Below are 27,930 nucleotides of genomic sequence, written 5' to 3'. Positions count from 1 at the left end.
CTAGCAGCGAGAATAAGGAAACAACATGCACACAGAACTCACCGTCTCAAACAGTTCCTCCATCAGTTCATTCACCTCCTTTTCTGAAAATCACAGAGAGAAGCAGAGAGTGAATCTCATACAGCCTCCCCCCCTCTGACATATGCCACCCCCACCGCTGGCTTACACTCAATGAGATGCAAATGGTTTCTAGTTACGTGCCATTTGCATATAAACTCGGAAATGGGCTAATCAGACTCAGCTGCTGCAGCGTTTGATTAGCTCCCGTGTTATTTGCATGTGTACCCGGAATATTTGCCTCTCGTTGATCATCTCTAGCTCACGCGTCAGTACATCTGCTGCGGCCGCTCCCCCCCCTCCCCTCCTCCTGGCGGCTTATGTAGATGATCAATGAGATGCTAATTTTTATGACTTGGATGTAAATTTAATGCAAATTTTATGCGGGTTAGAATTGGGATTTGGATTGGCCCGATTCCAAGCTGCATAAAATCTGCATTAAGCGTGTGTCTGAGCAGGGGACACGACCATCTCATTGACCACCGCCAGCGCCTTATAAATCGCACAGGTGCTGACAGCCAGCGTAGCAGACATATTATTATTTTTAGTATTTCTATAGTGTTGACATTTCCACAGCATTGAACAGAGTATATTGTCACTTAATGGGACCCTGAGCAGGACCCGAAAATGGACAAATGAACTTACCTGGGGCTTCCTCCAGCCCCTTGTAGTCCGCGAGGTGCCTCTGTTCTTTCCCCGGCAGCTTCGTCAGCCCGGCAACTTTGTGAGGAGTCATGTGCCCGTCTCATGGTTCTGGAAAGAATGAAACTCGTGTGCGCAGAATGCATACGAGGGAGGGGCCATGCATGTGCAGGACTCCTCGGGAAGAGTCGCCAGGGGAAGAACAGAGGCAGCCCAGAGGACGCCGAGGGCTCTCACAGACTATGATGGGCTGGAGGAAGCCCCAGGTAAGTTCATTTGGCCATTTTCAGGTCCTGCTCAGAGTCCCTTTAAATTGTCCCTCAGAGAGTCTCTCAATTTAATCCCTACCATAGTCATATGTCTATGTATGTATTGTGTGGTGTATGTATCGCAGTCTAAGGACAACTTTAGGGGGAAGCCAGTTAACTTATCTGTGTTTTTGGGATGTAGTAGGAAACTGGATTGGCTGGAGGAAACCCCCAAAAAACCCAGGGAGTGCATACAAACTCTGTGCAAATAGTGCCCAGGCTGGGATTCAAACCTGGGTGCCAGCGCAGCAAGCAGGGCTGTGGAGTCGGAGCAATTTTGGGTACCTGGAGTCGGATTTTTGTGCCAAATCCACAGCCCTGGTAAGTATTGACTTGAGGAGTCTGAGTCGAGGAGACGGAGCAATTTAGGGTACCTGGAGTCAGAGGTTTCATAAACTGAGGAGTCGGATGATTTTTGTACCTAATCCACAGCCCTGGCTGCAAGGCGAGAGTGCTATTCACTACGCTGCAGTGCTGCCCATATGTGAGAACTACACGAAGGACACAAGGCGCCCCCATCATGGCAGCACGCCTAGAGCAGCAGGAATCATGTTTCCAGAGAAGAGAAGACGCCGGCACTTACTTGTGATGCGAACGGCCCTGTCATTGCGCATGTCCTCAGTGTCCGGCTCATCCCAGTCCTCCAGGATGTTGTATTCTGGGTCATCGTCATCATCATCTAGATCTTAAACAAGAGGGTACATGTAAGAGATAGCATGGCGTGCATCACAAACCAGAGATGAAGCCAATCCCTCTCTGGAGCGAAGTATCTACATTTTTGAATTTTAAAACTCCCAGATTTACTTTAAAGTGAACCTCCGGACTAAAAATCTACTCAGCAGAACTGAAAAGGCTTGGTGTTTAATAGTTTCACAGCATCAGAACTTTATTTTTCTTACCAAAGCATCATTTTTAGCTGCATTTTTAGCTAAGCTCCACCCATCAAAGAAAAAAAGCCCGGGCGTTTTTATCCCTGATGCTGTGCAGGGCATGATGGGATTTCCTATGTTGTTATTCACATTGCCTAGCAACTGGGAGAGGTGCTCAGGACACAGGACAGTTGGAACTGTGTCTCATACTCCCTGTCACCTCCTCCCAACCAAAAAGATGGCTGCCATCATGAAATCAAACATTTGCCTGTTCTTTTAAAACAGTGTGGGTAATAGATTATATTACCTATCTATTTTAATTAACACAACTAATGTAACTTAATGACAGTATGTTTGTTTAGGCTGGAGTTCCTCTTTGAGGTGTAACTCTATTGTTATCAAAAGTACCTTTTCATCTCAATATGCAGCCAGCAAAAACTTTCTAAAATAGCCAGTAAGGGCAAATGTCACTTCTCTGCAAGGTTTCAAGTACCCAAAACACTCCCATGTTCCCATCTGCCTGAAGGTTTAAAGGAAACCTGAGATGAAAGGGTATAAAAGTTTTATACATACCTGGGGCTTCTTCCAGCACCCTCCACGCTGATCGCTCCCTCACCGTCCTCCTCCGCCTCCTGGATTGTCCAGTAGAAGCCCCGCTAGCTTCGCCAGTCGGGAGGCGGAGGACGGTGAGGGAGCAATCAGTGTGGAGGGAGCTGGAGGAAGCCTCAGGTATGTATAAAGCTTTTATACCCCTCATTTCAGGTACACTTTAAAGTTTGTTGTAGAGCTGGAAGTACATTTTATCATCCCTAGACTTACTGAGGTCAAATGTTGCTTCTTCTGTACATTCAGAAAGGTATGAATAACACCTTTTCTGTTTTGCAACTCAACTCTGGAACCAATCAAGCAGACAGAATTTTTTTACATTAATTAGAAGCTCTCGTTATTGGTGTATGGACATTAGAAGGACATGAGGACCCGGAATACTATTTAAAAAATCTTAGCACGAGATGAATTGAGAAGAATGCTTCCTATTAAGCAATTGTGTAGTTTTAACCACTTAAGGACCGGGCTAATTTTCTGTGATCTGTGCTGGGTGGGCTCTTCAGCCCACAGCACAGATCAAGTTGCAAGCAGGGCGATCAGACTTCCCCCCTTTTTTCCCCACTAGGGGGATGTCCTGCTGGGGGAGTCTGATTTAGCCTGCGAGCCGCGATTAGAGGCTCGCAGGCTGTTCACGGAGATACCCTCCGTGAACTGACAGTTTTCCATAGAAACCCACTTACGACCAGCCGCGCCTATTGGCGTTAGGTGGTCGTTAAGAGGTTAATATAACCTCTCCCAGAAATGTTCTTTAATAAAAAGGACCTGCTTGCGGGTTATACTCACCCTCATTTCCTACATCATCCTGCATGAGACTGCAAAGCCACTTCTTCCAGTCTTCATCTTCCGCTGTATTGTGGTCGTACATGTCTGGGGTGATGTCGGGGGCCTTGAGCTCGGCCTCCAGCCGCCCAATGGGCACATTCTTCAGTGGCCGCTTAGAACGAGTGCGGAAAGCGATAAGGCTCTCATCCAAGGACTAGGAGAAGAAGAGACGTCTGTCAACATCTGTTTTCAGACAGCATCATGTACATCACAAATGGACGATAGCTCACCTGAAAAGAGTCCATACTTGCAGAGCTCCGATCAAGTTCTTCATCCACTGCATTAAGTGTCTCTATGAAGGTGACATCATAGATGTGTTTGGTTTTAGGAGGTGGTGGTGGTGGACCCATAGGTATGGACTCCGTGCCAGAAGGAAAAGCACTCTGAGAAGTCATAAGATGAGAACATTACTAACATCTCACTGGCGTAAGTAGAATCTTTAGCAATACCAGCAATGAGATTACCTGTGCAGTCTCTTCTTCCTGTATCTCAGCCACATACTGCAGTCTGGGGCGCTTGTGTCCACGAGGTGAAGATGCGGTGCTCTCCACATCACTCTCTAGTAGACTCTAATAAGTGAAGAGACCAACAGTGTCAATTCTGAACTCCAATGACAGGTATACTTACCAGCATCCACACAAAGCTCTAATAATGTTAGTTTCAGGTGGAATGGTCTTTTAGAACAGGGCTTCCCAACCCTGTCCCTCAAGTACCACCAACAGTGCAGGTTTTGTGGAAATCCACAGAGGCTGTTAATCAGCTCTGCTGAGACACTAATTATCTCACATGTGAATGTTTGTGGTTTTCTGGAGAACTTGCATGGTTGGTGGTACTTGAGGACTCAGGACCGGGTTGGAAAGCCATGTTTTAAAACACCTTTAGACATTTTCTTGACAGCATACAGGTCATATTTGGAAAGTTGACACACAGGTTCATCACTTCCCATACCAATACCTACCTCTTCAGCCGTCTCATCCTCTTCCTCCTCCTCAGGCCGATATTCCTCATCAGACGAGTCCTCTTCTTCCAGTTGGATGTCCACAAACTGGGGTGCCTGGAAGAGACAGAAGTGGGTAGAACGTTAGAGGAGTTTGCAGGACAAGCTTTACAGTACCGTCTGTGTCCAACGTAACTATCCAGAAGAACATAGAACTTTGAACACCAAAACAACGATTCTTCAAATCTGATCAGAGGAATCTACTGCTGCCACACATCTGCACACCGATTTCCAACAGATTTCAGCATGAACTCTATTGCTTTCTAATAATGAAAGCAAAAAGTAATGTTTAACAATGATCATAGACTTCCTAGTAACCCAGAAAAGAGTATAGCACCCTCATGTAGCCAAAATAAAAATCCATTTAAAAAAAACAAACAATAATAATAATATACCGGTAGTTATTAATCCCTTTCTAAATCCAGCCGCCTCTCCCATAGATACAAAACAGAAATACTTGTGAAAAAAAAAATACATACATAGGGACTTAGGTATTCGTTATTTTAACAAGTATGTCATGAGGGTATATTACTATTATTTTAGCAAATAAGGGTTTGTAATAATTGATAGGGTACAAAAAACACAAAACAGAAAAATACACCTCTATTTGCAAAGAATGTGTGTGTGTGTGTGTGTGTGTGTGTGTGTGTGTGTGTGTGTGTGTGTGTGTGTGTGTGTGTGTGTGTGTGTGTGTGTGTGTGTGTGTTATATATATATATATATATATATATATATATATATATATATATATATATATATATATGTGTGTGTGTGTGTGTGTGTGTGTGTGTGTGTGTGTGTGTGTGTGTGTGTGTGTGTGTGTGTGTGTGTGTGTGTGTGTGTGTGTGTGTGTATATATATATATGTGTGTGTGTGTGTGTGTGTGTGTGTGTGTGTGTGTGTGTGTGTGTGTGTGTGTGTGTGTGTGTGTGTGTGTGTGTGTGTGTGTGTGTGTGTGTGTGTGTGTGTGTGTGTGTGTGTGTGTGTGTGTGTATATATATGTGTGTGTGTATATATATGTGTGTGTGTGTGTGTGTGTGTGTGTGTGTGTGTGTGTGTGTGTGTGTGTGTGTATATATATATATATATGTGTGTGTGTGTGTGTGTGTGTGTGTGTGTGTGTGTGTGTGTGTGTGTGTGTGTGTGTGTGTGTGTGTGTGTGTGTGTGTGTGTGTGTGTGTGTGTGTGTGTGTGTGTGTGTGTGTGTGTGTGTGTGTATATGCTGTACATTGTACTAGAAACATAATTTAAATGTTGTGTTAGCGGGGACAAACGGGCTAATAAAATGTGTGGGTTTTATCTACGGTAGCATTGTTTATTTTAAAGTGGACCTGAACTCTTGCACAAGAAAATATTGAGAAATGCACCCTATACGTTTTTATAGAGTTTAACCTGTCTAATTACTCCTCATCTATGTCTAATCAATAGTTGTAATTTGATCTCTCCCCTGTGTCACATGACTGCCACAGCAGAGATGGCAGATAAGCTCATTTGCAATCACAGCCTGTTAACAATATGTCTGCTTCCATGAATCAGGAAGTAGAAACAGTGCTGATATTTTTTAGGAGTTGTATCAGCTTTAACAAAAATGTTTTTTGTTTAATTTCTGTAGTAGTATTGACGGTTATACACGTCAATACAAAACATGCTGTGAACACTATTGACGTGCATACACGTCAATACTCTCCTGCACTGTATACTAGACCCTTGCTTGACACATTTTGGAGAGTTACAGGTGAAAAAAAAGGTTATGAAAATTAATTGGATCACTTTTTGCACAGAAATCCTAAGAAATTGAATGCCAGGGAGGTTAAAGGTTATTATGCTGTTGTTCTGAGTTCAGGTCCGCTTTGAAACTATAGGGGATGGAATTGGAGAAATAGTGTATTTTTTCCCTATTAAATGCATAGAAAATAATTAAAAAACAAGTATCACCCGCAAAAAGCCTAATTAGGGGGCCAAAAAAAACCAAGATAGATTATTTAGGTCTGATAAACAGTGAGAAAGTTATGGCCAAATGAATGGGAGGAGTGCTGACAGGCGAAAATGGCTCTTGGTGGGAAAAGCCAAAATAGCCTAGGGGTGAAGTGGATAAATGTAATTCTAAGGGGGACAGGGAGCCAGCAAAGGGACTTGCGCAGAGGAGAGGGGGAGTAGTGCATGAGGCTGACTGCTGCCTTCATAAATAAATTGCAGAGGTCGGAGTCTGGTCTCAGGAAGCAATTCCAGGTATAGCAGCAAAGTCGTGAGAAAAAAGAAGTGGGGATAACATATGGACGTGGGAAGGACAGTGTTTCCAGAATTGGCAGCACAGTAGTATTCAGGAAAGAGGAGTGAATTATGGAAAACATAGGAGGACTGTATTTGCAGTGCCAGCTGCACAGCAGTGAGAACAGATAAGGGAAAGGAGGAGGTAACACATGAAAGAAGCAGGGAGGACAGGGTCTTCATAGTGCAGCATCGAGGAGAAACAGGCATACTTGGCACTCCGTGTATTCAAAAGAAAAAGAGGTGTGGCTCATACCAGGAATCACCTGACTTACAGGAGTACTGTAGGGGGGGGGGGGGGGGGGGGTAAGGGAAAAAAGTTGAACTGCTGGAGGTGTTTTTGTTTGTTTTTAAATAAAATTGCTATTCCCCCCCCCCCCCCCCCTCAGCCAATCAGGGCGATCCTCTCTCATAGGCATCAGCCTATGAGAGGGTATCATGATCGGAACCCCTCCAGCGGACAGCCGAGTGCCACGGCTGACCCCGGTACATCGCTGCAGTAGATCGCAGCGCTGTACAATGTAAATAGATGGCGGTTTCGCCATCCAACAGTCTCCTAGCGGCGACTGCCACTGGTAGACTGACGGAGCTCTTGCGGGCATGCGTGCGCGATCCCCTGTACAACCCTGCCCCAGGACTTGCGGTTCTGGGGCTGCCAGCTTCCCGACGCCTATCAGCGTTAGACGTCAGGAAGGGGATAAACTGGCTGCCAAAATGTTGTGCATGTCCAATGTAAATATTGACAAGTTTAAAGAAACACAGCAAATACTTGGCACTCCGCACTACTCACCTGCAGTTTGCTACTCTTCTTGATTGGAGAGAGGTTCCACGTAGGGATTACCTGATTTAGATAGGCACACATTACATACAACATGGTTGTGTTAAAAAAAAATGGCACGGCACATTTACAGTTGAATAACACTCCAAATTCATTTTTGCTCTAAAACATTAAACACAATAAAAAAATGAATATATAAAACAACTAGGTCATTTAAATGCATTATTACACCTAACTGAAGTGGCCAGCAAACATTGCAGGACAAATTATCAGAGAGACGTAATTAAGTAGTTAAGAGCAAACAAAGAAGAAAAAGTTCTCAGCTTCCTCCCTGGATGCAGCAGAAATGTTTCTACCTAGTTTACACAGCCTAGTATACTTCAAACACAATCTGGTAATACCAATTAGCAGCTAAATGAGTGAATAGCTTGAGTGTTAACCCTCCATGTACCTCTGAAACCACTCAAATGGTTTTAGCTGTTGATGTTATGCTATGTTTAATGCTTTAGAGCATAACTTAAATTTGAGTGTAATCCTACTTTAATAAATGGGGCAGTAATACTCACCACTCCCTTCTCTACCACCTCTTTCAGCTTAGACCGTGTCATTTTTGGCTCCTGGGAAACAAAAACGGAGGAAATGCAGTGAAAACTATGGATAGACTGCTTGTATCCATACATTCATACAAGATATAAAGGTGTGTGTATTACACACTGTTATAAAGGAATATGAGGCACCACAAAAGCCATGTTACTTACAAATGGTGGGAGACCTTCTGTCTCAGTAATAGCTGCTTTCATCATGGCCACGACATGTTCATTGGTGATGACTTCCTGCACACACACAGAATATCTTTCTTTATATTGAGTATCTTTCTTTATATCCACCTCTTCTAACCAGATTTCTACACATCCCTCTAGCCAACCCCATTCAACAAAAACCACCCTCCCACCTGGGTACATAATCCACCTGATACATGCTCACCCCTTCCCTCCTCTCACATGACCCACCCAAGACCTGCACATCCCTCCTACGGTCCTACCGCTTCTACAACACCCAAGAAATAACCTACAAATTCCCCAGCACAACCCACCCGAGACCTGTACATCCCTCCTACCGCTTCTACAACACCCAAGAAATAACCTACACATCCCCTGCACAACCCGAGACCTGCACATCCCACTTCTACAACACCCAACAGATGACCTATACAGCCCCTGCACATCCCACAGTTTTACTCTGGCTCCTACACAATCCACCCAGTAACCATGTGCTCCACAACAGGTTCCTACATCACGTATCTCATACATCCCAATTCCCCAGTACCTCTGTAACACACCTAATATACCTCTTTCACAGCTCATACATAAAACCCCTTTTCCTCCAAAGCCCATCCACAACTCCAACAAAATGTCCATCTAAAACGCACTTGGTTACTTTGTAAGAATGTTATTCTACTGGAAATTGGGCAGCAGCTCAGCTACTCACGTGCAGAATGTTGCGGACATTCACCACAGTGAGGTTATGTTGCTTGGCTCCGTCCTCCAGAGCTCGGTCCAGTTCTTGGTCCAAGTCACAGGACACTGAAGCTTCATCTGCGTCAATCTTGTTCTCTTTCTTCTTCTTCCCTGGAAGCTTTTTTTTCCTTTTATCATCTGAGTGTGGCTCATCTGTCAGTAGCACAGGACATAATGGAAGATACCAATATGTGAAGCATCAGACACAGAACGTGGACAACATTTTTTGGTACCCGTCCATGAAAAAAAGAACTAACTGAAATAACTCAAAACTGACTAAATTGAATTCCATCATTGCTTATTTAATTCCAAAAGTACCCCTGAACCAGGGACAAACCTAGTGAAGGAAGAGCATGGTGGACAAGATTACAGTTTGGTGAGTTTCCTAGCACTGCTTGATGTACTCACCACTCTTGGTGACTGCCGTCCGAGAGGTTTGTTCTCTCCACTTACCCCGCCCACCGCATGATATTGCTCCCAAACTGCTCCCCCCCCCCCCCCCAATATGAGAACAAACACATCACTAGCCTACAGGCTAGTGACATCTGGACAGCCTCACCCCTGCAATGTCACCCAAAGGATCAGGTGCCGATCTCCATCAGGCGGAATGCCTCATGTGTGTACAAGGCTTTAAACCTACCGATTACAGAAGAGTAGAGCTACCTGGCTTCAGCTGCACAGTGCGACAATGAGGTCAGTGACTGCAGACACTTACCCAGTGTAATATAAAGCTCTGAATCATCTTCACGTTCGTTCTCCTCACACGTACTGACTTTAGGTTTTCCACTGTTCCCTGGTGGCTGACGGTCTGCTGCAATCACAATAGGTTAGATTCCCACAAACGAAGGCTAAAGACAATACTGCTGGTTCTTATAGCACTTACCGTCCACTTTGTCTGTGTTCTTGTCATGCTTCTGCACAGCTGGCAGCTCTGAATCTGGCTGGGTGATCTTGCTGTAGACTTGAGCCCCACCAGAACCAACAGCCAACCTTCTACCATCTTCTGACTCACAAACACCCTCAGGCTGGGCAAGACCCGACTCTGACTGATTTTGGACTTTGCACTGGTGAGCAGAAGATTTGGCCTGGGGTTTTAGATGCTTCCTTTCAGTTTTCTGAGATTTAAAATGAGATCTCACATTACTGCTGTCAGGAGATGTAGTGTTTGATCTCAAATGACTGGTGTCAGTTCTGGGAACAGACTGGGATGTAGATGTTGATTGATTAGCATCAGTTCTCGGAGCAGACTGGGATGGAGGTATTGACTGACAGGCTTCAGTTCTGGGAGCAGACTGGGATAAAAGTGGCGTTTGACTGGCGTTAGTTCTTGATGCAGACCTGTATGGAGGTCTCTGCTCGTGGTTTTCAGCTTTTGGAGTAGAATGGCATGGGTAACTTTGCGAATTTGTGTCAGCTCTTGGAGGAGATGTAGCAGTGGTTATCTGCAAAGACTGGATTGGTGGTTTTGATTGACTAAGGTCAACTTTCAGACAAAGTGGATTCAAAACCCTTGACTGACTGATATTACTTGTAATAACAGTCGGCATATGGTGCTTCTGCTCAGGAGAGGAACCTGCTCTCCCAAAAGTCTTCTGGTTGCTGTGGCCAGAGGTTCCACCACCTACAGAACTCTGTACAGTCTGCGTATTATGGGAATGTTGGTTGGCCGGTGGTTGCCGCTTGTGGTCTGAAGGTTCGGCCCCAGCAAGCGTTTCATTATGCACAAGAGGAGGAGGTTCGGGTCTTGATGCCCTCTGCATGCATACAGTAGGACCAGTCCTTGGTCCTGATTGGTCAGCAACTGCAGCACCCCTAACACAGGCTAGAACAGTCTTAGACGTCCTCTGAACAGGAGGTTCCGACCTGGGAGGCGTTGGTACCGGAGCTACAAGCACATGTTTTCCCGTGTTAGTTACTCTGTGTGAGATTTGCTTGGTTTCATCACCGACTACTTTTGGTAGTACGGTGGTACTGTCAGACTTGGCTGCTTTCTGGGCCATGATGGGATCAGTAGATCTGGAAAGTGAATGGGATGACATCTGTGTCTCATCACTGATTATCCCCTGTGCCCCTTTTCCAGATACTTTCTCCATCAGCACTGAGGTCTATGTGAACGTGTACCATGAGTATAAGGTAAAGTCCTCTCCAGGTTGGGAGCACGTAGGATGCTTCATCCTAGGGCAGAGGAGAGACAGGTATCATTAACAGCACTAAACATTAACATCTAAGTCAACACTGCAGAGAGCCAAAAGATCCTACATGTCATTTGGTTCATACAACATCTGGCAAAACATGTACACTGGAGCTGGAAACAACTAAGCTATACAAGTGAAGTACAAAAAAGCCAACCAAATAAATACAGGTTTTTAAGTCATACCTAAAGATCCAGCCAGGGAACACATACATCCTCTCAGAGTTTAATACTTATCTGCTCCGACGTAATCGGGACTCAGGTGCTGCTCCGCCCCCTCCTCAGGAAACCATTTGCGGCCATGTTTCCTACATCTGCCAAAGCTCTTTGGAAACCTCCGCCTGCATTGTCATGGCCCGCCCCCAGCTCAGCAGCCACCAATTAAGCCGTGGCTGTCAAGCTGGAGGTGGGCCGCGGAAACGCAGATGGGGGTAGCCAGAGCATTGGTAGAAATGCGACGGAAAAGAAGGCACCACGGCCGCAATTCAAGGGGGGGGGGGGGGGAGGCTATTACCTGCCAGGATGATTTACATCAGATCAGGTAAGTATTTAACACAGAGGCCCCTCCCCCGAGTTCTATATCATTAGGACAGAGCCTGGCATGATAGATCTGACTGGTTCCAGCCTTGCTGAAGCAATCTGAAATCATCACTGGTCCTACACCATATGTTACAGTTGGTGCAAGACACTGTGGGTTGGGTGCTTCTCTAGATCTGATTCTAACCATTGTGCTGGGTACACACTAAAAGATTTTCTAGCCGATTTACTGTGTCAGATCGATTATTTCCAACATGTCCGATTTGCTTTCTGATCGATTTCCTATTAAAGTGAGCGGAAATCGATTGGAAAATGCTCGGAGGTCGATCGGAAAGCAGATCGGACATGTTAGAAATAATCGATCTGACAGTAAATCGGCCAGAAAATCTCATAGTTTGTACCCAGCATTAGACAACTAGAAAATTGGACTCATCAGAGAAGATGACCTTACTCTAATCTTCTACAGTCCAATTACTGTGGTCCTTAGTAAACCTCAGGCCGACTCTTCTTTACTTCTCACTGATGAAGAGCTTTGTTGTGGCTTTGCGGGACTTCAGCCCTGCCTGCATGAACCTGTTTTGAACTGTTCCTGCCATGCACTTCACCCCAGTCTCAGTGTGTCACTGTAGTTGAAGGTCACTTGATATCAGCCTTTGGTTCCCGAGTGACATTCAAATGAGTTTGCCATCACCCCTCTCAGTTTGGATTCATTTCCTCCCTCTACCAGGCTACAGACTTGTTCCTGGTGCCTGTTGCCTGACTTTATTCTTGTGTACTGTATCTTTAAAATTTGAAAGAACAACTGTACTGAGAGGGATATGGAGGCTGCCATATGTATTTCCTTTTAAAGAGAACCCGAGGTGGGTTTGAAGATTATTATCTGCATACAGAGGCTGGATCTGCCTATACAGCCCAGCCTCTGTTGCTATCCCAAACCCCCCTAAGGTCCCCCTGCACTCTGCAATCCCTCATAAATCACAGCTGCACTGTGCGGGCTGTGTTTACATCTGTAGTGTCAGTCTCAGCTGCTCCCCGCCTCCTGCATAGCTCCGGTCCCTGCCCCCGTCCCTTCCCTCCAATCAGCAGGGAGGGAAGGGATGCAGGCGGGGACTGGAGTTCTGCAGGAGGCGGGGAGAGCAGCAGACTGACACTATAGAGATAAACACAGCCAGCTCTGACAAGCTGTTTGTCAGCAGCATGGCTGTGATTTATGAGGGATTGCAGAGTGCAGGGGGACCTTAGGGGGGTTTGGGATAGCAACAGAGGCTGGGCTGTATAGGCAGATCCAGCCTCTGTATGCAGATAATATTCTGCAAACCCACCTCGGGTTCTCTTTAAGCAATACCAGTTGCCTGGCTGTCCTGCTGATCCTCTGCAGCTAATACTTTCAGCCATAGACCCTGAACAAGCATGCAGCAGATCAGATGTTTCTCAGAACTGTCAAGATTGGTGGCATGCTGGTTTCTGGTCTGATTCATACACTACTGCAGCCAAATAGATCAGCAGGATTGCCAAGCAACTGGCATTGTTTAAAAGGAAATAAATGTGGCATCCTCCATACACCTCTCACCTCTGGCTCCTTTTAAGGATAAATGCAAACTGACGCTCACTGTATCCTTGTGTCAGTAAAGCCAGGATGCGCCCTTCTTGTCACCTGTTTCAGCATGGAAAATAGCTATTTTTAAATCCCCAATTACCGCTTAGACCTATTAACAGCAGTATTTTGCCACCAGTTTTTAATACTTTTCCTCATTAAATAATTGATTTAGGTGAGTACACACACTCGCAGATCGCATATACACACAGTCATACTCAGAAAGAGAGAGAGAGCGAGAGCCAGACACACACAGTGTGAGAGAGAGAGAGAGAGAGAGAGAGAGAGAGAGAGAGAGTCATACTGAGAGAGAGAGACAGTCATACTGAGAGAGGGGGAGAGAGAGAGAGAGAGAGAGAGAGAGAGAGAGAGAGAGCGCGAGAGAGAGAGAGAGACAGTCATACTGAGAGAGAGAGACAGTCATACTGAGAGAGGGAGAGAGAGAAAGAGAGCGAGAGGGAGAGCGAGAGAGAGAGACAGAGTCATACTGAGAGAGAGAGACAGTCATACTGAGAGAGGGAGAGAGAGAGAGAGAGACAGACAGAGACAGACACAGAGTCATACTCAGAAAGAGAGAGAGACAGAAACACACGAATGTAAGCCTCGGTTAGTTATGCATGGTCTTGGTCATGTGACAGTTTTATAATTGGAACAGAATACAGATGAGCAGGAAAGATCAACGAAGTGCTGTTATTTCCGAGTTGATGCAATTTTTTTTGTCATTTTTATGCAAATGTATGCAGCTTGGCATAGGTCCAAATATAGTAGCTGATGATTTTGACTAGTCCAATTCCAAGCTGCATACATTTGCATACAATTAACATAAATCAGATTGCAAGCATCTCTCTGGGCCCGTTTCCACTCTCGCGGAAACGGCCGCGAATCCGCAGAGTTTCCCCGCAGGCAAATCGCGCGGGGAAACTCTGCCATAGGGGACAACGGCGCCGCCGGCCGAATCGCTTGCAGTAGCGATTCGGCCGGAAACCCGTACAGAATTCGCGGCGGAGGCTGCGATTCCCATAGCCGTGCATGGCACGGCTGATGGGAATCGCCTGCGATCCCGCCCACCCGCTCAGTGCCGGCGTGCGTCTACGAGACGCACGCCGCACTAGTGGAAACGAGCCCTCTGACATCCCTCGAGCAGATTGGAGCAGCCACATCTCCTGGAAAGCATCTAGCAAGAGCCGAGAGGCTGGAGATGACCTCTGCAACATCTTCTCCCTCTGCCAGAACCTGGGTGACAATAAGATACCATCACCTGCATATTTCTATGGATTTATACTGAACAAACACCTTCTGCAGCACTTTACAGAGTACATAGTCACGTCACTGACTGTCCTCAGAAGAACCCCACAATGTAATCCCTGCCACAGTCTAGTATGCGTACGAATGTAAGCGTCGCCGGTGAGTTGGGCGCAGGGTGAGCCAAATGACGGCTCTCCCTGCTGCTGCAAAACTCCCGGTTGTCACAACTCAAAGGGAGATGTAATTTGGGGTCCAGCAACCGCCAGAGCCCCAAATCACCCTTACACGCCCTGCGCACAGCATTATATTGCTGCTATGGGGCGCCTAGTATCAACGCTGAGCGCCGAAACAACCTGCTTCATCTAGTATACCTACCATATTATCATGCATCTATATAGCACTGACATCTTCTGCAGCACTTTACAGAGTCATGACACTGACCTATTACTGACTCAGATATAATACCTGGCCCATTTCCACGAGCAGTTGAACTGTGTGATCAGCAAGCAGTTGCCAGGCCGCAGCAAGCAGTTGCCAGGCCGCAGCAAGCAGTTGCCAGGCCGCAGCAAGCAGTTGCCAGGCCGCAGCAAGCAGTTGCCAGGCCGCAGCAAGCAGTTGCCAGGCAGCAGCAAGCAGTTGCCAGGCCGCAGCAAGCAGCTGTGAGAGTTTGAGAGGTTTTTCACTGCCTATCAACTGCCCGTGGAAAAAAGCCCTAAGAAATTCAGAGACATCAAATTAATCATACCTGCTATAAGTGACAGGTAGAACAAAGAATATTTTAACCTCTTACACAATTCAGGCCACTGCAGCTTTAAGGGCTTGCCGCAGGGCCGTACAACTCAGCACACAAATGATTACCCCCCTTTTTTTCTGCCCACCTTTCTGTTGGTGGGCTCAGTGGGCTGTGCTCATTGCTGTAATGTTAATTTTTTGTTTGTTTTTCCTAAATAAATGTCGCTATTTTTTTATTTATAATTCTCCCCTCCCTCTCTCCACCAGCCAATCACAGCGATCGACTCTCAGACATCAGCCTATGAGAGCCGATCGCTCTCTGAACCTCCCAGGGGGGACAGCCGAGTCACAGCTGTCCCCAGTACAGTGCTGCTGTGGATCGCAGAGCTGTACACAGTAAATAGACGGCGGTTTCACCATCTAACAGTCTGTCAGCGGTGATCGCCGCTGGCAGACTGATGACGGAGCAGAGCTCCATCATAGAAGCGGGGATGCGCAATCGCCTGCAATCTCCGCCCTCAGGACTTAACGCTAAATGGCGTTACGCAGACCTGGGGAGCCGCCCCATTCACGCCAATTGGCGTGAGGCGTTCGGCAAGCAGTTAAGAGACAAATGTACATCTTATGTGTACAAATGTTATAGGTTACCGTTTTCCGTCACAGTGACCCTTTGAGGCTCCCCGGACACCTGTCTGCTGGGTAGAGATAATAAACGACATGCTACTTTTCAATGGAAATGATATGCAGCTTCGAATTGGGCTTCCTGCTGATTTGGATTGGCCTAGTTCCAGGTTGCACAATATTTACATTAAATTTGCATGTGAGTCGGAAAAAATGGAGCATCTTATTTACCATCTCTACTCCTGGAGCCATTCTTCCTTCTTGCTGTCAGGTTTCTAAGGCAACAGCAATACCCAGAAGCCAATAGGGAAGTCCTGCTGCTGCCCTCTCTGCTGAAGTGTGGTCGGCTACAGCAGCGGGTATCACCGTGTTTCTGCAGACACCAGGGAAGATTTATCGCTGCATGTTTAACGCACAACGATAGCCACCAGCAACCAATTAGATGGTTAAATACAACAAGCAATATGATTGGTTACTCTGAGCAACGGCTGTAGTTTTGCTTCACTCTTCTACTTGCGCTTGTCTTGATATATCTGCCACGTTGCTCTGCAGGGCGGGAGTTGGCAAACAGTTGCTGCTGCAGACCGCATTTCTCTTCTCCCTCCCTGCAGAGTTGCAGGCAGTGTGCAACAATAGGTTTAAGGGCTCGTTTCCACTGTAGCGGTGCGGAATCGCCTGGATTCCACCGCTGAAGAAATCGCATGCGGCTGCGTTTCCCCATGCGTATTTACCCGCGATTTCGCATGCGATTTCGCATGGCAAGGAGCCATGCGAATTTAACCATGTCACTGCCTGTGTTAAGTTCCATTGGCTTTCATGCGAAATCGCATGCGAAATCGCGGGGAAATCCGCATGACAAAGCCGCATGCGATTTCCCTATTGAATACATTAGCGGCGATTCGCCCGCATTCCTGCCACACGCGAATCTGCACGACCCTGTCGTGCAGATTTTCCCAGCACCGAAAAACGCCGCCGCCGCACACGTGGAAACAGCCCCATCCACTAACATTAAGTATGCGAATCCGCATGCAGTGCCCGCATGCGGATTCGCTATAGTGGAAACGAGCCCTAAAGGACAACTGAGAGGTATATGGAAGCTGCCATATTTATTTCCTTTTAAACAATACCAGTTGCCTGGCAGCCCTTCAGTGGCTGAATCAAACCAGAAACTAGCATGCAGCTTATGTCAGAAACACCTGATCTGCTGAATGCTTGTTCAGAGGCTATGGCTAAAAGTATTAGAGACAGAATCAGCAGGACAGCCAGGCAACTGGTATTGTTTAAAAGGAAATAAATATGGCAGCCTCCATATCCCTCTCGCTTCAGTTTAACTCACCCAGTCACACATTCCAGCAGTGATTTCCATGGCCAAGGCTCAATTTCAAACAGACTTTTCATTTATCACTTTCTGGGGAAAAAAATCCAGGTTGCAACACGCTAAGGGGGAAGCAGCCCGCTTCATCAGGCAAAAATAGAGAATCTTAGCTGAGACTCCAGTGTGCTGGCCGCCATTTTTATTATTCATTCATTCATACTTTTCCCAGAGGTGCCAAGTACACTGGAGTCCCAGCTAAGATACTCCCATTTTTCCTGGTGAAGCATTGCGTTTTTTTCCTTACAAGTGATTCCCAGAAAGAGGATTGAGGCCGTGCTCCTCTTTAGACAAAAGCGCAAGCTGTGCAAGTACAACTGTGTCTGCACAGTAAGGCGGAGCTACTCATGCACGGGGGCAGCATGGCCATGCTCGTGCCTACAGAGGAGCGTGGCCTGGATCTTCCAGAGGGTCCTGGCAAGCGGCATCCAGAGGCTTGCCTTTCCCAAAACGCTGCAGATCTGCTCAAGTGTAATCACTGCCATAGACAACTTTTGCTGATTGCCCCCGAGTACAATAAACCTAATAACAGCCTAGTATAATAAACCTAATAGATTTTCTAAAACAGGTCCTGTATGAACTAAACCATGCATCAAAACTGGTGTCGCAGCGAAATGGAAACATGGCAACAGCAGATTGCGGGTAGGGCATATAATTAGAGTCATACTTAAAAGTACTTTTAAGGACAAATGAAGTGAGAGGGATATGGAGGCTGCCATAATTATTTTATTTTAAACAATACCAGTTGCCTGACAGTCCTGCTGATCCTCTGCCTGTAATACTTTTAGCCACAGACCCTGAACAAGCATGCAGCAGATCAGGTGTTTCAAATTCTGACATTATTGTCAGATCTGACAAGATTAGCTGCATGCTTGTTTCTGGTGTGATTCAGACACAACTGCAGCCAAATAGATCAGCAGGGCTGCCAGGCAGCTGGAATAGTTTAAAGGGAAATAAATATGGCCGCCTCCATATTCTTCTCGCTTCAGTTGTCCTTTAAAGAGAGTCTGAAGCGAGAATAGATCTCGCTTCAGACCTCATAGCTAGCAGGGGCATGCGTGCCCCTGCTAAAACGCCGCTATAGCGCGGCTTAACGGGGGTCCCTGTCCCCCCAAACCCCCTCCGAGCAGCGGGGGAGCGTTTCCTGGTTGGGGCAGGGCTAACCGCCGCAGCCCTGCCCCATGTGCGTCTGTCAGACGCGTACCTCCGCCTCTCCCCCGCCCCTCTCAGTCTTCCTTCACTGAGAGGGGCGGGGGAGAGGCGGCGATGCGCGTCTGATAGACGCGACTGGAGGCAGGGCTGCAGCCGTTAGCCCTGCCTCCAGGAAGATCAGCTCCAGCGACCTTTTTCCGACCCAGGTTTGCGGGGGGGTGGGTTGGGGGTGAAGGGACCCCCGTTAAGCCGCGGGATAGCGGCGTTTTAGCAGGGGCACACGTGCCCCTGCTATATATAAGACCTGAAGCGAGATTTAGTCTCGCTTCAGTGTCTCTTTAACCTCCTGGGCGTTACGCCGCTCAGGAGATTGTGTAGCCTCATAGTCCCCCAGGTGAAACCTATTAGACCAAATGCGATCAGAACCGATTAGCTAGCACTAGGCTAGCCAGAATAGGTGGTCGGCCGGCCTTATATTGCCCAGAATTCCCCCGATCCAGCCACTTATACATTACCCAGCCTGGCTCCAGCGATCGCCGCAGCCTCCCGCACACCTCCGCTCTTCTCTATGGGGACGATCGTACATGACGTCATGCACAGTCCCGATCCTCCCCATAGAGAAGAGAAGAGCTGTGCGGGAGGCTGCGGCGATCGCTGGATAATGTATAAGCAGCGGGATCAGGGGATTCTGGGCAATCGGGGGGGGGGGGGGGGGGGGGTGCACCTAGTGCTAGCTAATATGTTTACATTTAATCTACGGTAATAGGTTTCAACTGGGGGACTCCTGAGGCTATTAAGACCCTGTCCTCAAGGCCCACCAACAGTACATGTTTTGCAGGAAACAACAAACATGCACAGGTGGGTCAATCAGTGCCTCAGCAGACGTGATTACCTGTGTGGATATCTACAAAACATGCACTGTTGGTGGGCCTTGAGGACAGGGACACTGCTTTAAAGGATACCACAGCCAAAGGACTCTGGTTAATCCAGCATATGTTGTGGTATAAGTAGATACCACACTTACCAGCGCCGTCCGTTCCTCTCCGTCACCCCTGCCGTGTACGCTCCACTGTACTGCAGTACATGATGTGGAGACATGCTGGCTGGAACGCGGGTGCGAGCCTGCCTGTTACATCACTGAGCACGGGCGAGCAAAATGGACATACTGCACATGCGTAGTGCTGCATTTCTGCACTGAGATGCCTGGGTCTGCGAGCTGACTGGGGTCTGGTGTAGGAGAGCAGCGGGTGATGGAGAGGAACAGAAGGCACAGTTAGTATCTACTTATACCACACCACCCACAACATATGCTGGATTAACAAGACCTGAAGAGAGAAATTCATGGAGGCTGCCATATTTATTTATTTTTAAACAAGAGCAGTTGCCAGACAGCCCTGCTGGTCTATTTGGCTGCAGTGGTGCCTGAACCACAAAAACTGAAACAAGCATGCAGCTAATCTTGTCAGATTTCTGTCATAAAACAGCTGATCTGCTGCATGCTTGTTCCGGGTCTATGGCTAAATGTATTAGAGGCAGAGGACCAGCAGGACAGCCAGGGAACTGGTATTGTTTAAAAGGAAATAAAATAAATAAAAAATAAATATGGTGCCTCCATACACCTCACTTCAGGTTCCCTTTAAGAAAACAATTCATGCAAATCCTAATCTTATGCATTGATATGCAAATAATACTAACAGCAGGCAGATATAAATGATATGTCTTTATCTGAAGGACAGGAAGATTCCAGTGATATCCACATAACAACAAGGAGAAAGCAATGTCCAACAAATATCAAATGACAAGCTATTTTCAACAATAAACATTATTAGACAGAGTACCACCACCAAACATAAGAGAAGCCCCCAAATAGCAATATTTAGCATGCTTCCAATGTCACAAAAATACAGGCCCCCTAAATAGCAATATACAATACAATAATGCAAAATGGCTCCAAAACAATAAGGCAGAGCCCCACCTCGCTCCAAACAGGCAGAGTGCCCCCCCCCAAATAAGTTACCCAATGCACCTTTAAGTCCACCCCAAAAACAATTGGGCAGAAGCCCCCCCAACATTGGTGCTCAATAAGGCACAATGGCTCCAAAACAATAAGGCAGAGCCCCACCCCCTCCAAACAGGCAGAGTGCCCCCCAAATAAGTTACCCAATGCACCTTAAAGTCCTCCCCATATAGAATTTAGGCAGAAGGTCCACCAAGCATTGGTGCTCAGTGGCTCCTGCAAATAATTAAAAAAAATAAAAGACACTACTCGCTGCCAGGAAACCTGTCTCCCACAGAAGAAGCAGCACCAATCCTCCTGGCCGGAAGTACAACCGACCATGAGCTGGTCTCTAATCCATATGCCAACTATAAGCGCTGGCAGAGCAATAAGGAACAGCCGGTTTTCGTGTATTTCCAGCCAGGAAGATCAGATCAGTACTGGCATTGTGAGGGACTCAGAGGCAAGCTGGGCTCTAATCTAGTTTAGGAGCCCCAGCAGGACACCTCATAGGTAAATTTCACTGAGGTGAATGGATGGATGGCACCCTCTCGAACGCTAGGTTTCAGATAAAGTAGTAAACTACACCCATACTATTCGGCCAATCACAATGCTTAGTGCTGTAGAGGGTGCTGTGATTGGAGAACTGTTCCCTATGAGGTTTCCTGCGGGGTCTCTAAGGAGACTATTGCTGCCAGCTGTTTCCAGAGAGTATGTTTGTCTTTTCTGCAGGAATCCTGAACACCACAGCACAGTTACCGCCTGCAGTCCACAACTAGTACTTTTAAAAGTGTTCAGGAGCCATTAAAACAAGGCTCTGTGGGCCGCATTTGGCCTATGGCCTCTAGTATGGAAACCAATGGTCTGATGGCACATGTACACGCTCAAGACATCTACTGAAATCAACAATTAGTAGATCAGGTTGGCAGCACTTATTAAAATTGTTCTACAGTTAAGCCCCATCTACACGATACGATTCTTTGTGCGATTCGATTACGATTCTATTTACCATCCGATTAAATCCGACATGTCCGATCGGGATTCGATTTGCCATTGCAAAACAATGACAAATCGAATTGAATCGAATCCCGGTCGGACATGTCGGATTCATTTAATTGGATCGTAAATAGAATCGCACAAAGAATCTTATTGTGTAGATGGGGCTTAAAACCATCCAGTTGAGAAACAATCAAAGATCAGATCATTTTGTTCCCAGGAGAGAGTGGCCACCTAATGATTGTCCACATTGCCAGGCATTCGTCTGCCTATACATAGCTTTAGGCCCCTTTCACCCACACATGTAAAAAGAGGCCAGGAAATTTGGGCTCAGGGTAAAGCTGAAAAAAACATCTCACCATGCTGCGGCAAATTTTTCAGGAGCGGTAATTACTATTCTCCCTTCATTATACTATACAGTGGAGTAAGATGCAATTTGGCTTCCACCTATTGCTGCCGGTCAAACTTCACTGTTTTTATAATTTGGGCTCAGTCTTTTGCCGGCGCCCAAAATACTCACTGAGCGCCGCCATAACGGCCTATAGCGACGCCAAAATGTCCTCAGCCACGCGGCACCCTTTTACCTCTTTCGCACTTTCACACTTGATGCATTACGTGTCAAAGCAATTATCCCGATAGGTCTTGCCACACGTTACCGCTGCGATGCAACCATACTGTGAGGCATGCTTCCCAATGAAAGTATGCCTCACTTCCAGGTTAACCGCTCACAACGCACACTCTTGTGTCGTCAAGTCGGGACCCACCCCGCCATGTTCAATGTGTTAGCTATACCAGCTTCTGTGACAGGATGTGACTTTTTTGTGTGCGACAGGACAGGTTTCTGTAAGGGTCTGTACACACTGCGTATTTAAATCGCAAGCCTTCATGAGAATAGAAAAAGTGCATCGCACCAGTGTGTACAGATCCTCACGATTTTCATGATTTTTCAAAAGACCTTGCGATTAAAAAAACGCATGCGCTTTGAAAAGCGGAGCAGTGTGTACACGCTATTAGTGTGAAAGGGCCTTTAGGATTCACGCAGCATTGCTGCATGTGAACACACTAACCATATGAGCCCATTCAAAATACAGCGATTAGCGGGTGATTCCCGTTATTCGCCAAAGCGCTAGCGCTTTTTAAAACACTAGTGCAATGGTAACTATATGGCAGTGATCTCACTGCCGCAATTGCCGCCGACTGCGGGCGTTTCGGGATTAGCAGCAATCGCAAACATGTTACATGCAGCATTTTGCCGCAATTCTGGAGCGATTGCGGTACAGTGCTTAAAGGGGAACTGAAGAGAGAGGTATATAGAGGCTGCCATGTTTATTTCCTTTTAAGCAATACCAGTTGCCTGGCAGCCCTGGTCTATTTCTCTGTAGTAGTATCACCAGAAACAAGCATGCAGCTAGTCTTGTCAGATCTGACTTTAAAGTCTGAAACACCTGATCTGCTGCATGCTTGTTCAGGGGCTATTGCTAATAGTATTAGAGGCAGAGGATCAGCAGGGCTGCCAGGCAACTGGTATTGCTTAAAGGACTTCCGAGGCCAAAATGAAGAAAATTACACTTTACCTTTTTCTTAGCAGAATCCACGGAGGACACCCTGCGCATCCTCCGCTCCGTTCCGCAGTCAATGTAGGCCTTTCCGTTCCCCCAGGGCTTGCCCCGACCCCACCGAACGGGTCGCATCGATGCCACCCCTAAGATGGCCGCCACCTTGATTTGCGGCTGCGCAGTACGCTTTGCCGCGATTGCGCAGCCTTTAGCCCGCCTCCCCCGATGTACGATCCAGGATGCCGGGACCCACTACGCGGCGGGCTAAAGGCTGCGCAGTCGCAATCGTGGCAAAAGGTACTGCGTGGCCGCGGATCTAGGCGGCGGACATCATAGGGGTGGCATCGATGCGACCCGTTCGGTAGGGTCGGGGCAAACCCTGGGGGGGGGGGTCGGAAAGGCCTACATTGACGACGGAATGGAGCGGAGGACGCCCTGAGTGGATTCTGCTAAGAAAAAGGTAAAGTGTAATTTTCTTCGTTTTGGCCTCGGAAGTCCTTTAAAAGGAAATAAACATGGCAGCCTCCATATACCTCTCTCTTCAGTTCCCCTTTAACGCGCATGTTACATAGCAGTTTGTCATGCTAAGAAAAATGATGTGCAAAAATTTATACTACAGAATGTGTATTATGTTGTGCCTGCATTGCTGCACAAGATGCAGAGTGTGAACTTGGCCTTCAACTTTTCATCTGAATGGGCAGAGCCCCTCTCAAAGTTCCCTTTCCCATGTGTGCGCTGCTTGCAACCTGGGTGGTAGTGTCATGTATAGCAATGCATGGCACTCTTGTAGTTCTACGATGGGATGCAGATCAAATGCTTTATAACAAATGGGATTACACAGCGTTGAGTGCAAAAATGCATGCAACCACAAGCTGCGTTATTATGCATTAGTGGAAACTTCAAATGCACTTCTGAATATCAGAAGTGCATAGACAGAACTTCTGTCTATACACTTTTAATATCCTTGCATATCGCACACAGGGCTGGTGCACACCAGAGCGGTTCTGGAGCGTTTTTAAAAACACTTGGGGATAGAAAAACACTTGGGTATAAAAAATAAAAAAACACGCTTGGGTAATGTATTTCAATGGGCTTGTGCACACCAGAGCGGTTAGTTTTTTCCACAAACGCAAACTCGGGGCTGCAGCATTTTTTCGATTTCTGAGGCGTTTCTGCCTTAATGTTAAAGAGACACTAACATCCAAAAGTTCCCCTGGGGGGTACCTCACCTCGGGAGGGGGAAGCCTCAGAGTCCCAATGAGGCTTCCCACACCGTCCTCTGTCCCACGGGGGTCTCGCTGCAGCCCTTCAAAGCCGGCCCGACAGATCCGACAGCCTGTTCAATATTTACCTTTCCAGGCTCCAGCGGGGGCGCTGTTGCGGCTTTCAGCTTCAAAGTACACGGAAATACCCAATCTCAGTTGGGTCCGCTCTACTGCGCAGGCGCCAGAGACTTGCGCCTACGCAGTAGAGCAGACCCGACGCAGATTGGGTATTTCCGCCTATTTCAGAGCCGAGAGCTGCCACAGCGCCTGCGCAGGAGCCGGGAAGGTAAATATTTACATCACCACTGTTCGGAGGGCTGCAGCGAGACCCCTGAGGGACGGAGGACGGCGTGGGGAGCCTCATTGGGACCATAAGGCTTCCCCCTCCCGAGGTAAGTACCCCCCCAGGGGACCTTTTTGATGTTACAGGTTTTCTTTAACTTATAGCAAAGTGGAAAACCGCTTTGAAAAACGCTAGATGAGAGCGGTTTTCCAGGCGTTTTTGTTACAGAAACTGTTCAGTAACAGCTTTACTGTAACAATATTTGAAATCTGCTACACAAAAACGCTATGCATGTTTAGAAAACCTCTCTAAGGGTCCGTTCATATCTAAAACCGCAAAACGTCAGCAATTCCGGGAGTGATTTTTCCACGAATAACGCAGATAAATCATGGGACAATGCAGCTGTTTGGGAGCGATCGCGATTAGCGGTGCTATGCATGCTAATCGCAAATCACTGGCAAACCGCTGCAAGTAACACATTTGCGGTTAACGCTAACTGAGAACACTGCCATAGTGTTACATGTGCTAGCGGTTTGTCTTGAGTGGGAATCGCGTGATTCCCGCTCAAGTGAGAATGGACCCTAAACATGCCTAAAAACGCTCTGAAAATCTGCTTCAAAAACCTCTAGCGTTAGCAGATCTGCTAAAGGATTTTGGTGTGCACTGGGCCACAGTGTGTGTCTGAAATCACAACCAGCAACACACAAGTAAGGAAGGAGAAAACGTAGTTGTGACCAGGGCTGTGGATTTTGTACAAATTAATCCTCAGTTTCTGAAACCACGACTCCGACTTCAACTCAGACAGCCCAAAATTGCCCCGACTGACTCCTCGACTCCAACTTCGACTCCACAGCCCTGGTTGCGGCCACTAATTTGTAAGAAATAGGGGATCCAACAGGAATACTATCCATATCACCAAGCGAATAGATTAAGTAAAGCTGCACCAAGCACTATGATCAAAGACTGTGGGTGAGGGTCATGGTATGCAATTTTTTTTATTTATAGTGTTTCTCGCTGGGTACAAGTACTCACAGGATGAGAGATTGTGAAAATCTGCAGACAAAACAATCATTCCACAATCTATCTTTCATCATCAGGAGTGGCGTGATGCGAACGACGGGACGTGATAAACAATTGCTCAAACAATTTTTCTGTCCATTAATTTTGAACAATCGTTTCCGACGTGATCCATCATGGCCGTCTTTCAAAACAATCATCCTGATTCATCAACTCTCTTTAACTGTCCAATTTTTTTGTAAACACACCATGAAATTTCAAAACACACCATGCAATTTCAGCTTGACGGGTCGAGCCGATCATTACCAACCAACTTCCGATCAATTTTGTACAGAAGTGATCAGAAAAATCGATCAAAAAAAAAAAAAAAAGAAAAAAAGAAAAAGAAAAGGGAGGACCAGAGATCAGAAAGGACCTATCTGAAAGTATCGCTTTGACCCATTGAACGGACAGGCAATTGCATGGTGTGCACCAGGCACATTTGTGGTCACAACCAATTTGCCAGAAGCAGGAAGTGGATGGGGGTCCCCCCTCCGGAGCAGTGCTTTTTAGCACAGCTATATTTGGGTGCAGTTAGCGCCACGATAGACTATAACGGGAATCAGTCTATAGCAGCGCTCAGTAACGTTGGCGCCGTTAGAAGACGGAGCCGAAGTTGCTTAAAAAAAACAATAATTCGGCCTCCAGCAATCGCTGGAAGCTGAATTATATCATTCCCCAGCTATCCATGGCGGCCCCTGACTTGTGCAGCTGCAGGATCAGCCATATAACGGCAGTATCCTGCGCCCAAGTCTACCGGCGCAGATTTCAAATGTACGCCCCCCCTCAACTGGACTAGCTCGGAAGACGTTAGCACCTCAGAAAGCAATGATAACATCTATAGAGAGATAGGGCAGCACGGTGGCATAGTGGTTTGCACTCTCACCTTGCACCACTGGGTCCCCATTAGAATCCCAGCCAGGGCACTATCTGCAAGGAGTTTGTATGTTCTCCCCGTGCAATAACAATACTATTTGCAATAACAATACTATTTGTATGTGTTTGCATGTTCTCCCCGTGCAATAACAATAATAAATCGATCAGCCCTGGCTTCTGCACTAATGCATCCAAATGCAATGTAAGCCACGCCCCCTGCAGGACTGCGCTATGGGAATATAAACCCTCATGCAGTAACCATGAGAGGGTCCCCTATGTTACCCCCACCATGCATACAGACACCACACACAATGCACCGCGCGGAGGGGGCGGACACCAGGCACTACAGGCCTCTGCCAGGGGAACAGGGAGAGAGGTGAAAATAACACAACACACCGGACACAGGCAGTTGTCTTCGTTTCCCGCTATCAGGTGGCCGCCATCTTCTCACCGGAATCATCATCACGCCTCCCGGGCCCGCCTTTCCGTCAAACCACGCCCCCGCCTGTGCACGGCTGCGCGCGCGTTCCCGCCTCATCCAAGCCACGCCACGCTCCGAATCGCGGTCACGCGCTCGCGATTAGGTCACGTGACCGTCTCTGTGCAGTCAGTGTGCAGTAGTGCACTGTCTTCTCGTAATAATCCATACTATAGCTCCCAGCTGTCCCTCTTTTGGAGGGACAGTCCCTCTTTGGGAGCCCTGTACCTCAGTCCCTCTTTCCTCCTCATTTGTCCCTCTTTCACGGCTTTGTCCCTCTTTTTATGTAAATATATATATTTATCCACTAAAAAAAAATGTGTTTGACTCTAAACTTTATTCCCATCCTTTAAATTGATATATTACTAATTTTAAAATGTTAATATGAAGGAAAATTAACCAGTAGGATCAGTGTGGTTTGAATTATAAAACAACATATTTTTCTCATTACCAGGCTTTAAAAACACACTCTCAACCAAAGTGCCCTATTGTCATCTGACTTTAGTCTGTTTTAGACTGTTGGACGATAACCAGGCATGTGTACGCGTGCAAACACTTGACGAGCATTTTGACTGATCCAACTGTTGGATCTATTCACACGACATTTGATCTGATATCATGCAGGTGATGCATGTGTACAAGAAGTTTGAATGATTCATAAATGACTTGTACTTGTTTTCAATGTGCAGTCCATTGTTCAGGCGCAGTATGTAAATGAGTTGGTTGTTTATCCGTCCAGACATACAGGTCGCGCGGTGCAAGTGGTCGTGTGCACTTGTTGGACATGTGTATGTAGCTTTAAAACGCAGAGGATCAGCAGGACAGCCAGGCAATTTGTATTGCTTACAATTAAATAGGTCAGCCTCCACATCCCTCTCACTTCAGAGTTCCTTTAACCTCCTGCCGCCCGCGTCACGCCAGTAGGCGTGGCCGCGGCAGCAGCCCCAGGACCGCCTAACACCAATTGGCGTAAAGTCCCGGGGCTGTTTTGCATGAGATCGCATGCATGGTGCGCGCGCATCTCATGCTCGGAGGGCGGAGCTCCGCCCCGCCTTCAGTCTCCGAGACTGTTAGACGGCGATCACGCCGTCTATTTACTAGGTGCAGCGCTGCGAT

The 27,930-nt window shown here is 47.0% G+C and overlaps 1 protein-coding gene across 1 annotated transcript; it reads right to left on the bottom strand.

The window, feature by feature from the left end:
- On the bottom strand, positions 1–26,849 carry LOC137533420 (GON-4-like protein). The gene is made up of 13 exons (XM_068254815.1): positions 26,733–26,849; positions 9,748–11,039; positions 9,580–9,675; positions 8,836–9,017; positions 8,106–8,180; positions 7,914–7,964; positions 7,360–7,410; positions 4,263–4,358; positions 3,769–3,873; positions 3,535–3,687; positions 3,266–3,458; positions 1,591–1,692; positions 1–83 (listed from the first exon to the last, which is right to left on the bottom strand). The coding sequence occupies exons 2-13, from the start codon at positions 10,955–10,957 to the stop codon at positions 1–3; spliced, it is 2,397 nt and encodes a 798-aa protein (XP_068110916.1). The 5' UTR covers positions 10,958–11,039; positions 26,733–26,849.
- Between the last annotated feature and the right edge of the window lie 1,081 nt (positions 26,850–27,930).

Source organism: Hyperolius riggenbachi, chromosome 9, assembly GCF_040937935.1.
Source record: "Hyperolius riggenbachi isolate aHypRig1 chromosome 9, aHypRig1.pri, whole genome shotgun sequence".
Taxonomy (NCBI): domain Eukaryota; kingdom Metazoa; phylum Chordata; class Amphibia; order Anura; family Hyperoliidae; genus Hyperolius; species Hyperolius riggenbachi.
Note: the sequence above shows the minus strand (reverse complement) of the source record. Positions and strands in the feature narration are given on the sequence as shown.